Source organism: Pelmatolapia mariae, linkage group LG23 (assembly GCF_036321145.2).
Source record: "Pelmatolapia mariae isolate MD_Pm_ZW linkage group LG23, Pm_UMD_F_2, whole genome shotgun sequence".
NCBI classification, from domain to species: domain Eukaryota; kingdom Metazoa; phylum Chordata; class Actinopteri; order Cichliformes; family Cichlidae; genus Pelmatolapia; species Pelmatolapia mariae.
Window position 1 is genome coordinate 37,587,338 of NC_086246.1, and position 22,055 is coordinate 37,609,392.

Genomic DNA, 22,055 nt, shown 5'->3' on the forward strand with positions numbered 1-22,055 from the left:
GGGAGTTCAAGCGCAGGCAGATGCTGCTCTGGAAATCCACAGAGCCGTCTTCCTCCCCCGCTGAATAATGTACATACACTCAGCACAGTGATGTGAGAATCATCGCCGGTCCGGCATGTTTCCTTCTGTATATCCAGAGCTGTGGGAGAATCGGTCTCAGAGCACAAGACTTTTGTAATTACAAAGGATCTAATGACACATAGGCCTCTTCTTTTTTGTCGGGGATATTGGGGGAAAGAAGGCTAACAGTTGTTGAAACCCTAAGGCTAGTAATTAACAAGATTAATCAACGTGGGGCTGCGATCTCGAGCGCGCTACTGGACTGGATCATTGTCTTCCTATAGCAAAGTTTTATTGGTGTCACTAATGTCTTTGATGAGCTTCTAATCGGAAACAGCCGTAGTGAGTTTTCATTGGTCCAGAGGGGGTTAATTGAATTGAATTAACGTTACACTCTGGCTCTGTGATGTCACCAGGAAACTTTTCATTAGACTCAGTGGAGCACCATTTGTAGTTGCACACCATCATTACGCTCTCCTGCTGCAGTCCAGCAATTACACCGGACAAGTCTTTGAAGACTTTCTGCGGCGACATTTAAAAAAGCAGCCGTTCCCAAATGCAAACGCTCCTCAAGCCGTTAAAAAAACCTGAAAATGATGCACTATAAAAGAACGGCTTTTCTTGCGAGAAACCCAGTTTGCAAGCCAGAAATTCCCCCTATGATTGAAGCTTCTTTGAAAAGCAACTGATTAGTCCTGATTTAGAGTTCCAGATTAGATTTGAGTAATCTGAAAGAGCCTTTTCTCCAAATGTCATCATCCGTCATATTTAATCCACTTAGGTTGTGCGTAGGTGTACTGTGTTTGTGGAAATCTAATAAGACACAGCTACTCAGCTTGCAGTACAGATGCCTTGGCATTTGTGCATCAGAGGAACTTACAATATTTTGTCATCACTACATTTCTGTCAACCAAAACCAGGACATAAAGCTGAATAATTGAAAGGATGAGATGCTCTGCATTATTTACAATTAGTGATGATGATACTTATGCAGTGTAGTTCCTTCTGCCGCAGAGAATCTGTTTTTATTTCTGCTTTAACACCCGAATGAAAAGTGGAGAATTCCTCCCTGTGATCGCAGACTTTCAGCATTTCCACTGTATAGAATTAGGAAAACGGTGAAATTTTAATATCCAATCAATATTTATACAGAGCGGTGGCATAAATGTTATTAACAGACAGTCATTGGAAATTAGCAGAGAGATTCATATGGGCATACTGTACTCCACACAGGACTCTGAGCTGTCAGGAAGCCTTTCCTCCTGGTTTGAGCTAGCCTTTGTTTTATGATAAGAGCCAGAGAAGAAAAGGCAGGCTTTGCCATTTTTTTCCGCATAATGTCAGCTGGAAGAGCCCCCATAATTTATAAGGCACCTCACATGAAAAGTTCATGAGGAATCTTGGAAGAGATACAAATGGTAGTGTAGCTCCAGTACCGTCCAGAGGAGTCAGAGGAACAGATCGGCTAAGGTAATTGGGTCAGAAAAAGTTTGGGTTCACGTTGCGTGCTCTTGTGGAGCTGCTTCTAATTCTTCAGAACACAACTGAGCATCACAACTTAATGGATTAATAGGCTTCCAGTTTAGACAGCTTTGTGCATTGTCTAAGATACTCTGGTGGAATTCATTTGCATTTTACTGAGGTCGCCCTCAGCAACCTCTTAGGAGTTTGCTTTTAGATGTGCCTCTACATGTCATAACAAATGGGATGTGTGTCAGAGTGAAAACCTTTCTGCTGCCTCAAAAAGACGCTACCCCACCGCACTCCACCTCCACAGTCTGAAAATGCCTTTGGCCAACCATCTTCCCGAAAACAGATAACTGTTTCCACTTAATGTCTGAAGGTGACTCGTTTAATATCGCTTTATTTTTAATATTCATTTAGGGTGAATACAGAGGGGGGGAAAGCTCCAGTAAACAAGCAGGTACAAAGTGATAATGCATTAAAATGTCAGCGCTTTAAATAAAATCTGAAAAATATAAGTTGTTTGCAGTTTTAATTGGAACGCTTTTCTTCTCCTTTTCAAATTTCCTTTAATTAACTCCCCGCGTAGTAGTTTTCACAGTTCGTGCCAGAATGGCTAAGAGCTCCCGTCTCCGATTCAGGAATTGTGCTTTTAATCCAGCATTACAGTTTTTAATTTAACTCCATTTATGTCAACCCCACTGATACTGCTGAAACTACCTGCCTCACATTAAAAACATGAAACGCATTAAGAACTAACGCTGTACTGTGAAGCGGCCACACAAAGTGCACCATCGGTGAAATATGGTTCAACGGATCAGGACTACTGGTTGTGCACATGCAGCAACCTCTGAGGCTGAAAGATGAAGCAAATATGGAAGTGCCAGAAACTGCTGCTGCACAGTGCTGCTGATTTTTCTTTGGCTCTGTCTGGAGTGCACCAAAGTTCTCTTGTGCAGGAAAGCCCCGTCTGAGCGCAGACATAACTGATGGTAAATGCTTACTAGATTTCCCCCTTCGTAGAGACTGTACAGGGAAAGATTATTTTTTCTTTATGTAACTCACCTCTTTAAACTGTATCAAGGCTTGAAATTTGCATTATTATTGAGATATGGTGAGTTTGAGTGACGGGTAGGGAGGGCTGTGCATTATGACGAAATATTGGATGACAGCTGAACGAATCTCCTACACACTGTTTCGCTTTACATTTATTCACTTACAAAGTTTTGATCCTGTTGACCTTCATCAAGTCCAAAGGCAATATCTATCCATTTACACACACACACACACACACACACACACACACACACACACACACACACACACACACGCACACACACACACACACACACACACACATATATCCACCAGAAAGGTTCCAGTTATCCAAACAGATAATTCAAGCTGGTGAACACGTCGCCACGTGTATGCCATTAATTAGATGTTGATACTGATAAAATAACCACGAGTGACATCTATACAAGCGCTAAAGCTTTTTTTGTAATTACAATAATAAACATCGCTGAACTTATAAATATAAATGTTATAAATGATTAAATAAAAGCTGATACGGACCAGAAAACTGAGCTTTGCTGCACAGCGTTTTCCACAGCTGGCGCAAAGGAGCACAGAACAACCGTCCGTGCTCAAAGTAAAGCCCAGAGTCCGACGTTGCTGCAACAGTTTAACAGTGTGTTTGGGCTTGTAAACCTAGTGTTTTATATTTTATGCATTAATGTCTTATTTTTTATGTTCCTAATTAAACATTCAACTCAGTTTTATATATATATATATATATATATATATATATATATATACACATAGCGCCAAATCACAGCAACGGATGCCGTAAGGCCCTTTTATAGTAAGGTAAAGACCCTACAATAATACAGAGACAACACCAATAATCAGGCCACCTCCTGTGAGTAAGCACTGGGTAACAGTGGAAAAGAAAAACCCCTTTTTAAAAGGACGAAACCACCAAGAGAACCAGGCTCAGGGAGGGGCAGTCGGTTGGCGATGAGGGGAATAAGACAGGATAAAAGACAGGGAATAATAATAACACCTTTTGCTCAAAGTTTTAAAAAATATTATATATATTTATTTATATATATTATATATATTTTTTTGTTTTCAGATCGACTTTATTAATCCCCCCAAAATTGCTGATGTTTCCCAGCTTTCCCGCACAGTCAAACTCACACCACCCCTAATCACAAACACTTTTGCATGTCAAGGCGGTTCAACAACAATCAGGTCAAATAATAAATAAATACCTTAAAAGTAAGATGAAAAGTAAAATAACAGGGAGAAATGTCTAATCTTTCTGTGGTTGTTCATTTTTAATCTAAGTGAGCCCTGTCAGCACTAAGTGAGCTGAGGGAAAAAGCAGTACCATCCATTTAAAAATGGTTCTTTAATGTGATCATTATATAAACTATGAATTCACTAAATTAAACATAATAATGCCCTTTACTGTGGTGTACATCGTTACAGGTATGTCAGAGTTTGCTCATCAGATTGGTGCCAACTGACCGCTAACTGTCAGCTAAGTCTGTAGACTGGACCTCTCCACAGTGTTTATGGCCTTCTCTGACAAATACTGTGGCTTACCATTAACTAGTCCAAGTCTGTGCTCCAGTCCTGATGTGAGAAAGTCTAGTATTTTGTTTGTACGCTTTCTGACCAAGCTTCCTAGCGCTCATGTCGGTCATCTAAAAAATAAATAAGGTGGTGATAAGGCTTCAGTGGGTGACTTCTTTATTAAAACAACACAAGTTTGTTTGCTCTGCAGACATTAGGTTCTCATCTGTGTTATTACTGGCAAAGCAACAGTTCACTCATTGTACTGTTATACTGCACTTGATGTTACCATGGAAACCACAGGTGTTGCTAAATCAACCAGAACTGAAATCTTAAGGATTATAAGTTTAAACTGAAGCACTGAAAGAATTAAAAGCAAAGCATTTGACAAAAATCTCCTAAATCCACTGAGGTTTCAGCCTCTCTTTAACTCTTGAATTTTCTTGTGGCTCCTGCAGCCTGATGAGTGTTTTTCCCCCCTTTTTTCTATGTGAGGACATCCTTCAGGTACAGTGGCTAAGTGTCCACTTTGTTGTGCTGTCTTGGACTCTGTTATATGTACGTTGGAGCAGTCACAACGAGATCGAAAAGCATAATGCGGCTGGAAGGAGGTCACAGACCACCCAAGGGGAGGAGGGCAGCATATGAGGCAGTCTGGTGACATGGCAACTTGTCTAAAGCCCATGCATCACTATACCACCTACAGTGGATTATAATGTACGACTGCAAGAGGCTGAATTGTACGACACAATACCCACGGATGATCCATCATAGCTGCCTTTTATAAGAAAAATGCTGTATGCATGTCAGTGTGAGGCTGCGGATTTGACTTCTAAGACCCTTTTTCTCATGTAAATAACGTGAAATGCTTTGAATCTTAATCTATAAATTTGCCAGATTGTAGAAATTCCACAAAAACCGACAGCTCTGCTTTATTTCAACTGTCTGTAATTCATTTCTTTTATGAATGAGATCTTAGCAGTTTTTCTGCCATGTCATCATCTTGTTTGCAACTGATTTTCAGTCATTTGTTTCTATTTTGAGCAGGGGGGGTAGCGGAGGGTTGCTGGTTTTTCAGCTCACCAGAGTTTATTGGTCCACTTCGCTCTCATTATCTTCACTGCCGCTGACCTCGCCGCGCTGCTTTCTAGTTTCTCAGCTGATGCAGCGTGCCAGCATGGGGCTTCTTTTCCCGGCGACAGTAGCCCGCTTTTTGGCAGCGGTTCACGTGAGGTGACCATCCCCTCTACAACCCTGCTCTCCCCTCCCCCGTCCTCCCCCGCCAGGCTCGGCGCTTGCTATCCTGCCTCGTTGAGACAGCTCCACTGAGGCTTGCAAGATCAGCTGCCGTGCGAGCCCAGCTGAGGCTTCCGGGCACTCACGTTGCTAGATTTCATTTGTGAGTGAGCGTTTGACCTCAGGAATGAGTAGACATCCGCACGCTCATGCACGCAAACACAGGCACACTTACGAGCACACGGCCCAGTGCGGATAAACAGCATATCAACACACGCGCGCTGCTTGTACAAATATTGTGCTGCAAACACGCTTACCTGTCCCCCTGCCTCTCCCCGCTTTCTCTCTCTCTTTCACCCCATTCGCCAGCCCGGCTCGCTCCCTGGCACCCCTACACGTCGTTCCTGCCAACCTGCTTCTAAAACATGTAACCTACACTCAGCCCCCCCCCCCCCCCCCCCCCCTTCTCTGTGGCGCCGTGGGCCCTGACAGGCTGAGCTGTAATGCTTAGTGGCACAGGCTCGCCTATCCTCCATCCTCCACCATCGCCGCAGCAGTTCTGCAGATTGCTATTTGCTGACATTGGGAATGATATTAAAGGCAGGGGTTAGGAAAGAGGCATTCAGAGATTGAAATGTAGCAATGACAGCAATTTCTCTTGTCATTCCAAGGCAACTGAAGGCCACAGCATTGTCAGGCAGCATGGAGGGCAATCTGAAGCAACAAAGTAGATTAACCTAGAGGGGAAAGAGACGAAACAGTGCACAAATCACGGCCTGTGGCACTCGAGTAGCTAGCAGTCACACTCCTAATGTGTTCGACAGACTTGCTTCCTACTGTCCTGTTGTTTATATCTCCAAGCGTGAAGAACTTGCACAACTTTGTGCGCTTATTCAGCCTACCTTTTTCCAACTTGTCACAATAAATTAATGCTGTTTTGTAGGCTTTTTATTAGCTGTAATGCAAGACCCTTTCTAACTGTCATGTGATTGTTCGCTGTCTTTTAATTCTATTTATTTTTACCCTTGTTTTTTTTTTTATATATTTTTTTTTTCAATTAATATCAAAACACAACACACACAGTTTAGTTAGATGCTTTTTCTGTTTTTACCACCATGTCTATCAGATGTTTTAAGCCAAGCACAAAACTTTAGTTGAAGTCCCAAAATGGATTTTGTGGTTCTTTTATTAGTTTTGGATACGAGCTGCAGTCGCAGGCTCTGCCTTTGGGGTTTGCAAGGGTTGCGCCAGCAGAATTGTATTCTTTAGTAACATAGTGCGAAAAGTTTGGTCTCCCACAAAAAAAAAAAGTTCCTTGCGATCCTTCTTTACATGCACGATCTTTGATTTCTGACGATGTAAGATCAAATTGAGCTGCAAGTGTGCTCCCTCTCTGCCTTTCATGCCGCTTCAATATCACGGCGTGAAAAAACAAAGAAGGCAAAGACTGAGGGAAATCTGAAGCGTTCTGCCACTCAACATTCCCCAATCCCAAACAACAGTGTCTCACTGCCACTACAAATACATTAGAAATCAATTATTTATGGAACAGAGTCAGGGCCTCTTTAATCTTTTCCTTTTATCCAATTAAATTGTCTAACCATTCTAAGCCTCTATAGCTCACAGGGAATGTGCCTCGTTTTTTTTTTTTTTTTTTAAGAAAAAAAGAAAGAAAAGAAGAAAAGATTTTTCTCTTCAGTCCTTCTTTTGACTTTCGATGTAACAGAGAAGAGACACTTCTGAGGGTTGAAGAATGAAAGGAAAGAAAGTGAGTAAAGTGTAAATGAACTCCCCCCTCCCACCCCGTCACCATTGCATTGGTTCTACAGGAAGTATTTGAAGTTTTGATATCAAGACTCTGGTTCCATTCCCCGCGCAAAGGGACGCTGGGGAGCGGTGAGGCCTTTCATGATTCCTTTATGCCCAGCTGAAATAGTTCGAAAGTATTTGGGATCATCTCCACGGGGGTAAATACGATGTTGCTTCAATTGCTGTCCTGTATTATTCAAGAAGTCAATTGAAGTAGTGTCTCAAAATTGAAAATGCTTATTTCCATCGCACACGTGTGAAATTATTGATGTAAAACACAGCACTCGTCTCCATTATCATACAGTAAGACTGCTGATAAAAACAGTTACAGACACACTGAAAGGCTTTATATTTTTACAGCACCGTGCTCTGACTCTCAGCGTGTAGAATAGATATCTGGATCTGAAATAGACCGTCAGTTTCTCTTATTTCAGTTAAAAATGCATATGTGAAGATGTAGCCTGTCTCTCAGTGGTGAAGAATCCCTTCAAAAATTCCTGGATCCAGATCTGAATGGAATTACTTCTAATTTGCCCAAATTGGTAGGATTTTCTAAATATGTCCACGGCTTTTTGAGTAACAAAACGGTCAAAAAAACCAAGCTTACCATATAACCTCTTTGAAGAAGGTAAAACTAGATCATCATTTCCATCGGCGATGTTCGTCGTGAGAGAACATGAGGAGCTGGAATCCAAAACACTTATTCCTAACAATTAAAATCAGAGCTTAGGAGATGAGTCAGTCAATCAGTTGAATGGATCTACCATTATTATAGTAATCATGTCATTATTCCAGCAAGAAATTAAACAAATCTCTGGTTTCAGCTGCTCTAGTGTGAACACTGCTGCTTTTTTCCTTGTCTAACAGAGAAAAAAGGAAGCTGGCTGATTATGTGTGATAATAAACAGTTGTATACATAGTTGCATTAAAACGCTGCCTTTAGCTTGTTATTAAAATGTGAAATGTATAGGAATAGAAGGCGTACAGTAGTTTGAAAGAGGCTCAGATCTGCTGCTCTTTGTTCCACGCTGATGTGAAATCATGTGTGGGCTGCGCGCAGCGTGGCACCGCGTGTCTGTGGGTACGCGTACACTATATGATACATGTGTCTGTGTTTGTATGTACTCGTCTACATGTGTGGCATGTCAGACGCAGAGGGATGTTTTGTTTTTTTTATTCCTGTGTGTGTGTTGGTGTGAAACTGTGTACACTGCACTCGCAGCCGTGCACAAATAGCTCCTGAGGGCCTTCGCAATCACAGACTGCCAAAAGGAAAAGGATTTCCGAGAGGTTTCCTTCTCGCTATTTAAAGTGGGAGCCCTGTGGGACATGTTTGGCATTCTCATCCACTCACTGAAGATGGCCTGTGATCTGAAGCCACTAACAGGCTCGGCGTGCTCCGTCTCTGTCTCTCGCTCCCTCTCTCTCCCTTTCTCTTTCCCTCTGGCTCTCTGAAGTGATTACCCTGCTTGTGATTCCACTGACACCCACATGTCCCCCCGAGACGTGCCTTCACTAGTTTGTTTAATCTGCCTCCCTGTACAGTAGGTAACACAGCCATAATTGAGGTGTGGATAGAGCTGTGGGAGCAGATGAAACTGGTAGCAGGCTTTATGAAAACCTGTCTGCGCTATAAGTCGCCTTGGATGACAGAAGTCGCTAAATTAATGTACAAAATGCTGCTGTGACAAGAATTTTTAGAAGGGAAATGTCAGTTTCCTCATTCAATGAATCCTGAGTCATCTAATACAAGAGGCAAAAATATCTAATGTTCAGTGTTCTAATAATGATTTCAAAATGTTGCTGGAAAAGGGAAAAAAAGTTGTGGATCCGCTCATTCTTTAAGCAACTTTCCCCCATTTGCAGTGATAAGATAATGAGTTATGTGACATTAGAATACCATTTGCAAGCCTCGCAGTCAAGCAGATATTTGATCTCAGCAACATATGACTTCCAAAAGTTGTGCTGATACCTGAGACAGAATCCGCTTTACACTCCGTTTGAATTTTTGATATGAAAACGGCAAGTGGAACTGTGAAAATGCGAGCATCAGATACTCTATCTCCCCCCGGTTAGTGTCTCGCCTCTGTGTGTAACACGCTCGAACCGCTCTGTTCAGAACATACAGAGTGTCAATCATCGCCCAAATCAGCCTTTAGATGAAGCAAAAAATGAAAAGGGAAGGAAAATGATCCACAGAACTGAACTTGAATTAATTAAATATACTGTATCAAGCTTGCTCTGTGAGATTGCATCTGTCCTCAGATGTGTAAAAAATAAAACATTCTCAGATATCTTTTTTTAAACCCTATTATTGTAAGATACCAGTAATTAAATTGACAGTGTTATTAATTGGGTTGAAGATAACTTGCATTGAGTCGAGGACATCTTAAACTCAATTAAAGATATCTCCAACTCAATTAAAGATATCCAAATGCCATGTCCCGCAATATGCAATCAGCCTCTTTCTGGAGCAATAATATCAGTTCACTTGTGCCCCTTTTACAAAGACTTCGTTGTACTTCTAAAGTTTTCTTTTTATCATTTAATGCTCAACTTTTTAAACAGATGTCACTCTTTAGTGATGTGTATGCTTTCTTTAATGTGGCATAATTATATTATTTAATCCTTCCTTATCCAGTGTTTGAAATAGAAATGAAGATTAGACGCCCCTGATGTCAGGAAATGAAGCATTTAAAGGGACAGCTTCCAGCTTCGTGGCACAAGGGAGCGCGAGGTGACGCGTGGACAAAAGCTCGGTCTACGGATCCTCGATTTAGATGTCAAAACGCTTTTAAGTTCAACGCTCAGTTGTAGTTTCTCAAGTTCTTGTTTTTCTTTTTTGGCTCTTTGCCGGCTGTTCTCATTATTAGAATTTACTTAACGCTCATATCAAATTACTATAAATTCAGTGGCTCAACTTTCCTCTTTGTTTACTGCACAGTGTTGCTGATAAATGTTGGAAAGCAGGTAAATGTTGTCACCTTTTGGTTCACTGACCAATTCATTTTCCTAATTCTTCATGGATCCTTAGACTTATGTTGAGACTTCCATTGCCAGAGTCCTCAAAACTAACTATAAGGTGGGAATGAGGTGTGGCAGAAAAAAAATGCCTTGGGTGGCATGCTTTCACACTGGTTAGCATTGTCGCCTTACAGCAGCAAGGTTCTGGGTTTTCTCAGCTTTCCAAAGGCATGCATGTTGAGCCAACTGTGATTCTAAAATGTCTGTAGGTGTTGATGCAACTGAGAATGATTGTTTGTATCTCAGTGTTAGTCCTGGGTTGTTCTCTGATTCATGCTCAGTGTCACCTGGGATGGGATCCAGCTCCCCCGCGATGTGAGGCGGATATATACAAATCTTTATTTAAGCAGGGAGCCTCATTCAGATTAAAATCTCTTTTACAAGAGAGATCTAAGCAGAGCCTTCAGCAGAGGCTTTAGTCGTCTTTCTTTCAGCTGGCTTCAGGGGTCACTGCAGCCAATCATCACAGTTTTTTTTCTGTATGTCTGATTTTACACCAAATCCCCGTCCTGATCAGAACCATAACCATTTATCCGGGCTTAGGTCCGGCACTAGGATTGGCTTGTGAACCCAACCGCTCACCCACCCCTTCGTGGCTGGGCTAATCAAAGAATCATAAAAGACACTGGTTTAAGAACCTCTAGGATTTCTAAAGGGAGGGAAGGCTTCATGGCTGTTTAGAGTTCATTCCGTCTGAATGTCGTGTGATACCTGAAATCAAATCTGCCAAGGTTTCTCTACACATGGGGAATATTTAAGGTTAAACATTTATTGGTTCTTGAATTGCAGTTGCAGAATTAATTGGAAAAGAAAAATGGATGAATGGATGTCAGAGTTTAAAGCACTGTCCCATGTTTCTCATCAAAGTGCATGCTGAGAGTTTTAGCTGTGTTCTTTCTTTAATTATTTTCGTGCACAGATTCCCACTCAAAGAACAAGAACCATGGTTTGTACTGCTGGCTTCGTGATGCTTCTCTGCAGCTCTTCTACATTGTCCTCTCTTTGTATCTGTTACCTTGATCCTTATTTTCACATCTTTCCAAGAAACCTGTTAAGAGTGTTGCTTTCGGCCTGGCTGCATTTTAGGCTGAAAGTAAGAGATTTGCTGCACTGTAGGATGCAGCTCACAAGGTCAAGCACCAATCGCAGTGAATGGAAGCAGTCACACGCTTCAGCTCTCCATTACAACCACATTTATGTTGTTTGCGCATTATTCTTAGCCTTACTGATCACTGATGTTATTTACTTTAAGAAATGAAAAATCTGTGGTTTTAGAAGGAATCTTTTCTCAGCTTCTCCTCTTCTTCCTCTCCCCAGGCCGCTGCGCCAGCTGTGGAGAGAACGTAGTGGGTGAAGGCACCGGCTGCACTGCCATGGACCAGGTCTTCCATGTCGACTGCTTCGTCTGCATGACTTGCAGCACCAAGCTGCGTGGAAAGCCCTTCTATGCTGTGGAGAAGAAGGCGTACTGTGAGCCTTGCTATATTGTAAGCAGCTTCCTTTCTTTTAAATCCACCTGCCTCAACACTTCACTTAGGCTCACTACATGCGTCCGCGTTTTAAAAGTACACATTATATCATCGGGTATCGCTGTGCCTGGAATGTTTCATAGGTTTCACTTCAGGCAACCACATTTCATTTCATCAAAGCCCAGAGGGCTGCCACCTCTCACCACACACACATTTTCATTTCCTCTTCTTTATTGGCTTCGTTTTGTTTTTGGTCATTCAGTGAAACTCTCTTGTGTCTCTTTTCCTGAATGAACTTTCGTCCTGTTACACAACTAATGTCAGCTGGTTAGCAAACAAGTTTGTTCTTTGAGTTTGTTTTGACATTCTCAAACATCTTTGACTAATACATTTTATTAGTAGGCAGCTGGTCTGCAGCTGTGTGTAACTGCTGACCTACTTGCCCTCCTGCTTTAAGACTGTTTTTTTCTTACTATTGTTGTCTCTGTATCGTGTCAGTATAGGAATATGCAATCAAAGAAGCACCACCCACCTGCTTTTAATAAGTGGCAGCCAATCAGAAGAAAGCTTGCTTAAACATAGTAGGAAATGGGAGGTGTGCACTTTGGAGGCCCAGCATAAGGTAGCTTTGATTTGTGAATCATGCAGAGCTCTAATAGAGTCCGAGAGTGAAAATAAGGAGCAGGAAACGAGCAGAATGGACGCAGGTTTGTGAAGACGGAGGGTTTTTTTGTTTTGTTTTTTTCTCTCGCTCCTGTCGACTTTCCTCTGGCAGCTGTTTAGCGTAAAGCTTTAAAATGCTACACTATAGTTTCAGCCCTGCATCATAAGACAGGGAGAACAACTTGGAGATTAGCTGGTGAACATATGATACGGGAATAAAAGTTTTCACGTCCTCAAATATGCAAGAGTCCACTCGGGTCCAAATGACATACATTTCCTCATCGGATAATACGTGCGAGGGCCTGTGTGGACGCCCACAGAGGCGCTACAATATAATGCAGCAGGAGTTCTTGCCTGTATGTGTTTATTGGATTATAATCCCTGCCTTAGCTAGATTATCGCACAAGTTCAGTGTCGTTTTTGAAGCTTGTTCTACTGTCCCCAGGTGGCCAAGTAAACAATTTCAGGACATTTGAAATATAGGTTTTAAATCATATGTATGCTTATTATGGCACATGATAGCAGTGATGATAAAGTACAGCAAAACTCTCCTGTTGTTGTTGTCTAGGTTTGGGCACAGAGGCTTGCACAGGGGGGTCTAAGTGGATCACACCTGTTCAGGAGGCTCCTAAAAATTCCATTGTCTTGTTCTGCTATTACTATAGGGGAGCATGCTTGGTCTGCATTAATGTTTAGTCAGGTGCTACATGTCAAAGTGACATGCATGTGAATTCCAGGACACAAAGTTTCCCAGCAGAGCATTGTATTGTAACAAGAAGACCCAGGTTTCACTTTTAACTCTCAGTGGTTTTAATGCTGTGGCTGATTGGTGTGAATATGGCACAGCTTGATCCTTTGTAATAGACATGAGCAGGTGGTGCAAAACTTGTTGTGACTTCTCATCTCTAGCTGATCTTCCCCAACGACTGCCTGATAGATCCACCTGCCGTTTTTTTCTCCTGAAATAATCAGGTCAGATATGCATTCATGGCCTTTTTTAATCTATCTAATTTTTAATAGTTTGAAGAATGATGTTTGCCTTCACACATCACTCTTAAATGATGCATAACTGTCTACAGTGATGGCTGATGAACAGCCAGATATGGTTAAGTCAAGAAACATGGCGTTAATTCTCTTTGTGGATGAGATAAGACTTCTCCTAAACGATTAATAATCACTTTTCTTATCAAAGGAAGAAATGATTGGGGATAAATGAGCCACAAATTTTGTGTGAGTTATTCTTAATTTGGAATGTTTTTATTCCAACTTACAAAACTGTGACTTGTTTTCTTGTCAGTATGTTGCACAACACACATGAAAGTGTTTCCTTGCACAATATTATCAGGAAAGACACGTCATCTGGCAAAACCATGAGGAATTTATTAAGCAGAAGTGTTTCCCTCATTCAGTTTCAGTAGAAAATGGTCATCGGTCCCACAGCGGGAACGGACATGTTTCTTACTGTCAGCGATATTAGATGTCAGTCGGCGGGTCATTCCTGGAAGCTGAGATGGGAAATAACTGTGCTGCAGCGAGGAAATACAAACTAAATTTAACTGTAATACTTTGAACTTTCTCTTGCTTTCTTTTAAAAATAAGTGAGTCATATGAGGAGTACAGTTACTGTTATATTTCAAAATGAAAATTAAATACGATGTTATTAACACACATATGATAACACAGTAAATATTCCAGCAGTAGTACATTTATATTTACAGTCTCTCGTCTCTTTCAGTCGCTGCAGCCTGAGCTTGTCTGCGTAATTAAAAGCTGGCTGAAATATGGTGACTACAGCTGAGATTGTTCTTTGGCTTCAGCGACTTAATACCAAAAACAGGCTGAGTCACCTCTCGCCCTGTTGTTAAGTGAAGCACTAGACACGGGCAGACTGGTCGTGGTCCCAATCTTCATTTAATAACAGATTGTTTTGTCTACTCTTGCACCGGCTTCTCCGTTTCTTCCTGGTCTTTGAGCTCCCGCTGTTTCCCCTTTTAAACTGGACAACTGTGCCCTGTGCTTTGACTACAGGTGCTTTTACACAGGCCGAAGAAAGAAATGAAACCGGCGAGGATAGAGTGAGTGACATCCATCCAGTTGTACAGATGTGTCCGTTTGGAGGATAAGATCAGCTGCCGTGATGACAGAGAGGATGACTTTTAAAATAACTCTTTTAAAAAGATGAGAAAGTATTGAGATTGCATTGTCAGGGTGCTAAGAAGCTCTATTAGACATGATAAGGGTCACCTGCCCATCGTATTATGCAGTGGGAACATAGGGAAATGACAGTATATAACAAACTATATATAATATGTATATGTGTGTGTGTGTGTGTGTGTGCACATATATGAACAACCTGTGTAGGTTGTTTATAGAGCTCCTGATTCAAATGCGTTCAGGCAGTCCTTTTTCTTCTTGGAAAAAATACCCCAGTGTCCAAACTGTAAGACATGCATTAAAGATGATTAAGATTTAGTTACTTCATGATAAGGATATTTTTTGTTAAGGTGGGTTAGAGGCGCTTTAAGGGACATTGAGGACAGAAGAGGTCTCTAAACAAAATCTGGGAATGGTGATTATTGTTTGTTAGGGATATTAATTAGGTAATGCTGATTCTCCTGACAGCACATAGTGCCACATTTATTCAGTTTTCTTTTCATTCACTTGCAGGAAATGGCTCGATGTGCATTTTACCAGTAAAGTCTTGAAGCCGAGCTACATGATGTTTAAACCAGTGGCAGGCCATCTCTTAAATCATCTCTTTTCAGAGGCACTCAGTGTGATTGTAGTTGTCTTGTCTGGAAGTTCTCCAACTCTGATACATACGCTAAAGAGGAATGGGATAATTTAAGAACTTTATTTATGCATTTCATCAGCATAAATGTTCTTCTGGCACAAGATCAAAAGGATGGGGGAAATCTGAATTTCTTAATGAAAGTAATTTCTTCTTCTTTTATTCCCATCCTCAGGGTCATACGCCTCTGTGCGATTAGAGAATGAACGTGAGAGTTGAGTCTCTGAAGAGAAATGCAAAATCCCAGAGAGGAAAGAGGAAAACTTCAAGTTAGCCTCCAAGTCAGTCAGTCTAGGAATGTCTTAAGAGCAAACCAACATTAATGACACACTGAATTTACTTCTTCACACTCTCACCTGTCACATGATATTAGCAGCAGTTCTTCTCTATCCTGAAGGAGCACGTAAGCAGAGACTGGTTTAGTTTAGTGGAATGTTGTAATGGCCTAAATGCCTGCTTCTCCTAAGAGGTTACCTTTTTAGGAAGTCTACTGACTTACCTACTTGCCAACAGTCAGATGGGAGGACTGAAACTGCTCTCATGTTTCTTCACTAAAGGTTAAGGTGCACCCTGCTGGCATCATGGTCATTTTTGACTTTTGATTTCTTTGTTGTTGTTTTGTTTTGCCAGGGTGAAATAATTGCAGAGCATACATCTTTAAAACCGTTAAAACAAGGCTCAGGTGCACAAATCTTCTCTATTTTTGCTCACATTCAAAAATAATATAGATACAGGTTAAAAAGTATAAATGCACCTCCACTAATATTTGTCGCTTCTGGAAGCGCTTTTCCAGAAGCTTAGGATTAGCCTTTAAAAGACTTTTTTTTAAACCCAAAACTTAAAAGTGATCTGTCTCTATACCCCACACCCTGGTTTAAAATACATAAATACATGATCAAAATAAAAACAGCAGATCTAGCGATTTCTTGGAAGTGGAAGTAGTCCAGCACCAGAAGCACCGAAGTTAATTAAAAAAAAATGACACTTACAGTTGCTTAAAATGTGCATTCTTCCCCGAGTTCTCTTTTACTGTTTCACTTACAGTCGAGACTACATTTGTAAAACTGTACAGTCGATGCGTGATAATAAAAACACTGTAAGTCATTTAAAAACTGAAAACAATTTATTGTTGTTTCTTGAATTATTTCCATATGCTGTGTGCTCTTTGTGCGAAATAGATTTTTCCATCAGCCCGTGGCAGCGTATTATATTTGATGTAGAATATCTTACAGGTATAACAGGTGCCTGAGGAAACTTGCTGTGTGTAGAATCTGTATAATAATATGCAAAACTCTATTAATCCCTTTGCCAGGAATTGGAGGAATACATTTTGCACGCTGATTGCCATCCAACAAAGTTTTCTGCCATGTATCAGAGCAGGCGATCAGCAGCGCTCTTATCTGGGCTGGGACTTTACATATTCTGTGTAACAATACTGGCATTTGAACGGGTGAGATCCATCTCTTCCGCAGGGTGATTTGCCTCTTTCAAACTGTTTGCCTAGATATTAGTAATTCCTTTTAGTAATGTACAGGAACTCACACAGATGTGTTATCAGCTCCTGTCTACTTCCTGATTTTACAACCTGCTATCTTTCTCTCGAACCAGCCTCAGTCACACCACCGGCCCGTAAACTGGAGGGCAGAAATCAGCCTTTGTCCATGGCACTTCCCTTGGCTTGCCTCCACAGAGGTCTTATCACCGCCTATTTGAATGCACGGTGATGCTGATAAACTCTACAGCCGCTCAATTAATGTGTCATTTTGCATGGAGTGATCTGTAATCGTGTCAGTGTGAAAACACTGGCATTGCCATTGTTTTGGGTTTTTTTTTTTTTTTCCCCTTGTCTGACGTGTCTCAGCTTGAGGTGTCCTCCCGATCACCCCATTCAGTATTTGCACACACGCATAACGAGGAGGAAAGTAAGGATGTGCGCACACACGACCTGGCAAGACGTCCGTCATTGTTACTGAGAGATGCAGAAGTTTTGAGCTTTAGTGCCGTTTTCCAAGAAAGCTATCTTGTGAAATGTTTTCCAGATGATTCAAACTGTTGCTGACTTTCTGTTTCCTGCAAAACTGGAACTAATTATTCACCAGAAAAAACAATGATGGCTAACAGCGTTTCTGCAGTATTTCTGAGTGATTCCAAATAAATGTTGTGGTGATGTTTGTGAGTAATGATTACTGCGGTCTGTCTGTCTTGCTGATTGTTAAAGATGGCCATCAAAGCCTCAAACTTAGCTTTATTGTCCCATTTTGGTTGTAAGAGCATTATAGGAGGAGTGGGAGGAGTGGGAGGAGTGGAGTGCTAAGCTATCAGCCAACAGGTGCAAAGCACGGACATGAGGGTTAACATTAGAATAAAATACTGGACTTTTATTCACCAAAACTGAAACACACACTTTGTAGACAGGCTGTGAGCAGAATTAATCACCGCCGATTGATATGCGATATATATTATTTTAAAAAGTGCACCAAACGTCACAAAGCAACGGAAACGCCAGCAGTGGAGGTGAAGCATAATAGAACGCTAGCAGCTACAGCCATCTGTGTGGGTCCCTGTCAGTTAAATGCACATGTATAAAAAAGATTCACCACCCATACAGATTTTATGAAAGGGAAACCAAAACAGGGCTTTTTATATAAATCAGACTGTAAATTTTTTGTAGCTTGGTGTATGTGTATGTGGCATTTGTTCTTATCATTAGATAATTCCCTTTCTTGCATGTCTTCTGTCCTGTCTTTCTCCCCTTATCCCCAACCGCTCATGGCAGGTGGCTGCCCCTCCTTGAGCATGATTCTGACTCAGGTTTCTTCCTGTGAAAACTGAGGTTTTTTTGTCCCACTGTCGCCAAGTACTCGCTCATCTGATTTTAGGTGTTATTGCTATCCAAGTAAAACTGAATAAATTTAGTTGCATTGCCACGTGAAGTCTGATTTCATGCTTTTAAAGTAAAAATGATTTACAGCATGATATTTGTACTCCAATTGCTCATAATTAGTTGACTTTATTACATCAAGGCTGGTGGATTGATTGTACTCTCTGACCAGTCAGGCTTCCTGTGTCCCTTTGTCCATATGTGTCTATGTTAAGCTAATCAGATATATCTATGGCTATTCATCTGGACAAAAATGCAATCTTGACCTCCCAAAAACAGCAAAATATGTATTTCCTTATTATATAACCCTGCATTTCTGACGCCATTCACACTAAGTTTATACAGTGACCCCAAAACCAGAGGACCTGCTTTGTGATCTCAAGCACAAATTTCCAGATAAATCTTAATCTCGTTAATCGATGCAGTTAAATGCACATTAAAGTGAACAAGCTCTGAGACTTGTTCTGAAGGATGCAGTCTCAGGTGCTGCAGAGCAATAACATGTAATACGTTTAGGAAGAGAGCTTCGCTGTAGATGAGAAGTGCAGGTATTTAAGAGGCCGAGAGTTTATTCAAGGTGTCAGCTCTTTTGTGGAAACACCAGCTACGGCTCGTGTGTTATTATAATTACACCAGTGTATGTAGGGAGTGCAGTGCTCCTTTGTTTGTGTTTGCTGCGTTCTCTCAGGCACTGCTGTCCTTGGGGCATGCTTTTTTTGTTTATTATTGTTGGTGGCTGTGTCTGCCATTCCAGTGCTGGATTTGAACAAATAAAACCCTGCGTCCAATAGTCAAGAATATTCATAAGCATTATTATGTTCTTAATATTGGGCTCTTCTCTCGTTAAATTGCTGCTAATGCTAACTCACTATTTCCTGCTAATGTAAGCTGCAGCAGGCAACATGGTTTTGGCATGATTGGACAAAAAATTCTTGATAACCTTTTGACGTCTTGTGGTCTGAGAGAGAACTAGGCTCGAGTCTCATGCTTTATAAAATCACAGTCTTTTTCTGGCCAAATTAGGAGTTGACAGGAGGAGACTGCCTTTAACTGTCCACCTGCACATCCACAAGTGAGTATACTGTAACACCAGTCTTGAAACATGTACATACGAGTCTTTGGAACAGAGAGCGCCTTTAAAATGAGACACAAGCAAATTTCACCATCAGGAATACAACAATTAGTTTGTTAGGCTGACTGTAAGCAGACATACACGCTGCTCTATGGAATCAATCTGGTAAACGATCTGTTAATAAATTGTTAAACAGCAGTTAACTGCAGGGCTCATCAAACCAACCATCTTTAAAGACTTATAGAATTATAAAGAGTCGGTGCATTTTGCTCATTTCCATCTTTTTATTCTTGGACTTTGCTAGAATAACTTTCTGTCATTCACAGATCAAAATAATCTTTATTTCCCTGACTGTGGGCCTTGACACAACGCCTCAGTTCATCTGTCTCCTACAGGCAGTTTCAGCTCCATTACGCCTTACTTTAGCTCTGTTTTCTTGCGCTTGGCTGCCACTTGTAAATTGAAGGTTTGAACTGCAGGTGGGTACTTGAGATGATCATATTAGCAATAGCTACTCTCACTGATATCATTTAGAGTCAAGAGTAGAGGAAATACTCTCAAATGGAGTACTTAGAGTATTCTGAAGCCTGAACCTTTAGGCTGTATGTATCTGCAGTATTTGCAATGTTAACCATGTTTAATGTGCAACAGCGTATCCATATTATATATGACAGAAAATAAGGGTTGGCATTTTCACAGCCTCGCATAAAGAAAGTAGATTCATTATATCTTCTAGGTGGTTAAACCCCAAACTGTTCTCAATCAGTGGGATTATAGCAGTGAGGGCTGGTGTAATCTTAGAAATGAACAGCAATTTTCTTTCTCCTTTCACTTTAGGAAGTCTGACTGTAACCATGAGAGCATATTAGTTAACGGAGCTGAGAGCAACAGGGACTCTTGACATGTCTGATAGCTCAGCTGGTCTTTGAAGAAGTTCAGCAGTGGGATTCAGTGTCACCGAGGTTAATTGCTTACACAGGTTACCATGCCTACTGTTCTTAAGTGTGCTCATATCCGCCGTGTTGCTACAGCGCTCGCTTACTTTGCTGCAGCATTACCACAGCCAAGTTTTGGGCCAGTTAATTTCCTTTAAAAAGGCTTTTTAGCTGCCCTTCGCTTCAGTCTCTCTGACGGTAAACAGAGCCATTCAATCTGCTTAAATGACACCAGTGAATGGAAAAGTGTTGCAGACAGGTTCCTGTTCGAGGCAGAATCGCAGCCCCACATTCCTGTTCATACTGCCACTCCCAGCGAATGTAGATCATCCAAAGAGCAGCCGGTTTAAGTGTGCTGTAATAAGACTGATGTAAGTACCACAAGGTCACATCAGGAGCAGAGCTTCGTATTGAAAGAGCAGTAATAAAGAGATAGGGATTTGCCTACATAAAAACCTTAATCTATTTCTTCTGCTTTTGACAGAAATTCAGAGACCATCAAGGTCACGGACGCCAACTTGCTTGAATGTAATTATGCTCATTATCTGGTGTTGTACTATGGCTCTGTTATTTAAAATGAATGGGCTTTGGTCTCTTTGGCTACACACTGTGAAAGATTTTCCATTCTGCCATTGTAAAGGAAGAACTTCACACGGCGGCCCTGACCTGCCAGTCACCAGGAAACGTTCGTGATTGACTGATGAGCTTTTACCCTCGGCGGCTGTTTGTCTGTCTTGGAAAGTAGTGATGTCACCCGTACTGGTCGCCGTCATTCATGCCGCCTTTATAAAAGCTTAACTGATGGACTGCTTCTTTTTTTTTTTATATCTGTTTAATTTTTAAATATGCACTTGGAAGAAAACTTGGTTTGCTGATCCATTGTGAAGGTGGAGTTTGATTGGATTATTTTGTCTTTAGTCCCATCATGTTAAGCAGCCAATGTGGTATTTTTCAGCACCAGTAGTGTGCAATTAATATTGCACATTCAACGAATATTTAATTTTGAAAAATTATATTTGATTGCGGGAAATGAGGGAAAAATCAGCGACTGACAGTGTGCTTGAGTGCAAGGCCGGAGAAGGAATCTCAGCTAGAAGATGATCCTGGTATCAAAGGTATAAAGGGGACCATTCATGTGCTATCACTTGTTTTCAACAGTCATCTATCCCACATCCTGATACGAGCCTTGAAAGTTTCCTCCAGTAAATTATCAGAAAACTGATCAAACATCCCGGGTTCCTGTTTCTGTTCCTCTGCGTCACAGTGCCGTTTATTCAAATATATATGATATATGCCATGATATTTATACTCAAAATGGGGTAGAGTTTAAACAAATTCTTGACTGTCACACGTGGAGCAGGTGTACGTTTAATTTGGTTGCATTTTTTAACAGAGCTTAAATGATGATAATATTATTATAAAGTTAAGAGAGTTAAGAGAGATCAGAGATGCTGGAAACAAATATTGACCAAAAGCAGGAACAAGACTTTGTGTGATTTCATTAAATATTCTGTAATTATAGCAACAAAGAACATCAGCTGATTCTGAGGTTGTCCGGTGGGCAGAACTCGCTGATTTTTCTTTTTGTTTTCTTTTTTTTCATGAAATCACCCAGGAATGATTTATAATTGTGAATGTGTGAATAGCAGGTGCTAATAAACAGACTGTGAGTGTGGCGGGACTAGAGATGATCTCGTGGCGACGAAAAATCTGGGAACCGTTGCTGAATTTTTCAAAAGAAGAACGAGCTCAAATACGCACGCCATAATCAAACAATCCAGGCAGTGGAGGGAAGTTGCTGAGGATGTCGGAGCACCCAGAGGCGACAGGCACGTTGCCAGCTGTATTGGGGCTCCTGGATGTCCTCTACAGCACATCATAGCAGACTCTCCCAGCTAACAAAGGGATATCCCCATGAAGTCCCCTAAGGCTGCTGCTGTCATTGAGAAAGGCGATGTAGGAAAACAATACATCCAATCACAGAAGATCATCTCTCCTCTCATATGTGATATAAACAGAACAACACAGGAGTTTGCAGCAGAGCCTCCGTGACAGTAATATGGCTCTA

The 22,055-nt window shown here is 41.2% G+C and overlaps 1 protein-coding gene across 2 annotated transcripts in view; it reads left to right on the forward strand.

The window, feature by feature from the left end:
* Positions 1–22,055, forward strand: part of lpp (LIM domain containing preferred translocation partner in lipoma) — a 178,456-nt gene that overhangs the window by 136,733 nt on the left and 19,668 nt on the right. For both annotated transcript variants that reach the window (XM_063466763.1, XM_063466764.1), the window contains one exon: positions 11,494–11,663. In XM_063466763.1, the coding sequence (XP_063322833.1) occupies positions 11,494–11,663 (170 nt within the window). The remainder of the gene's footprint in view (positions 1–11,493; positions 11,664–22,055) is intronic.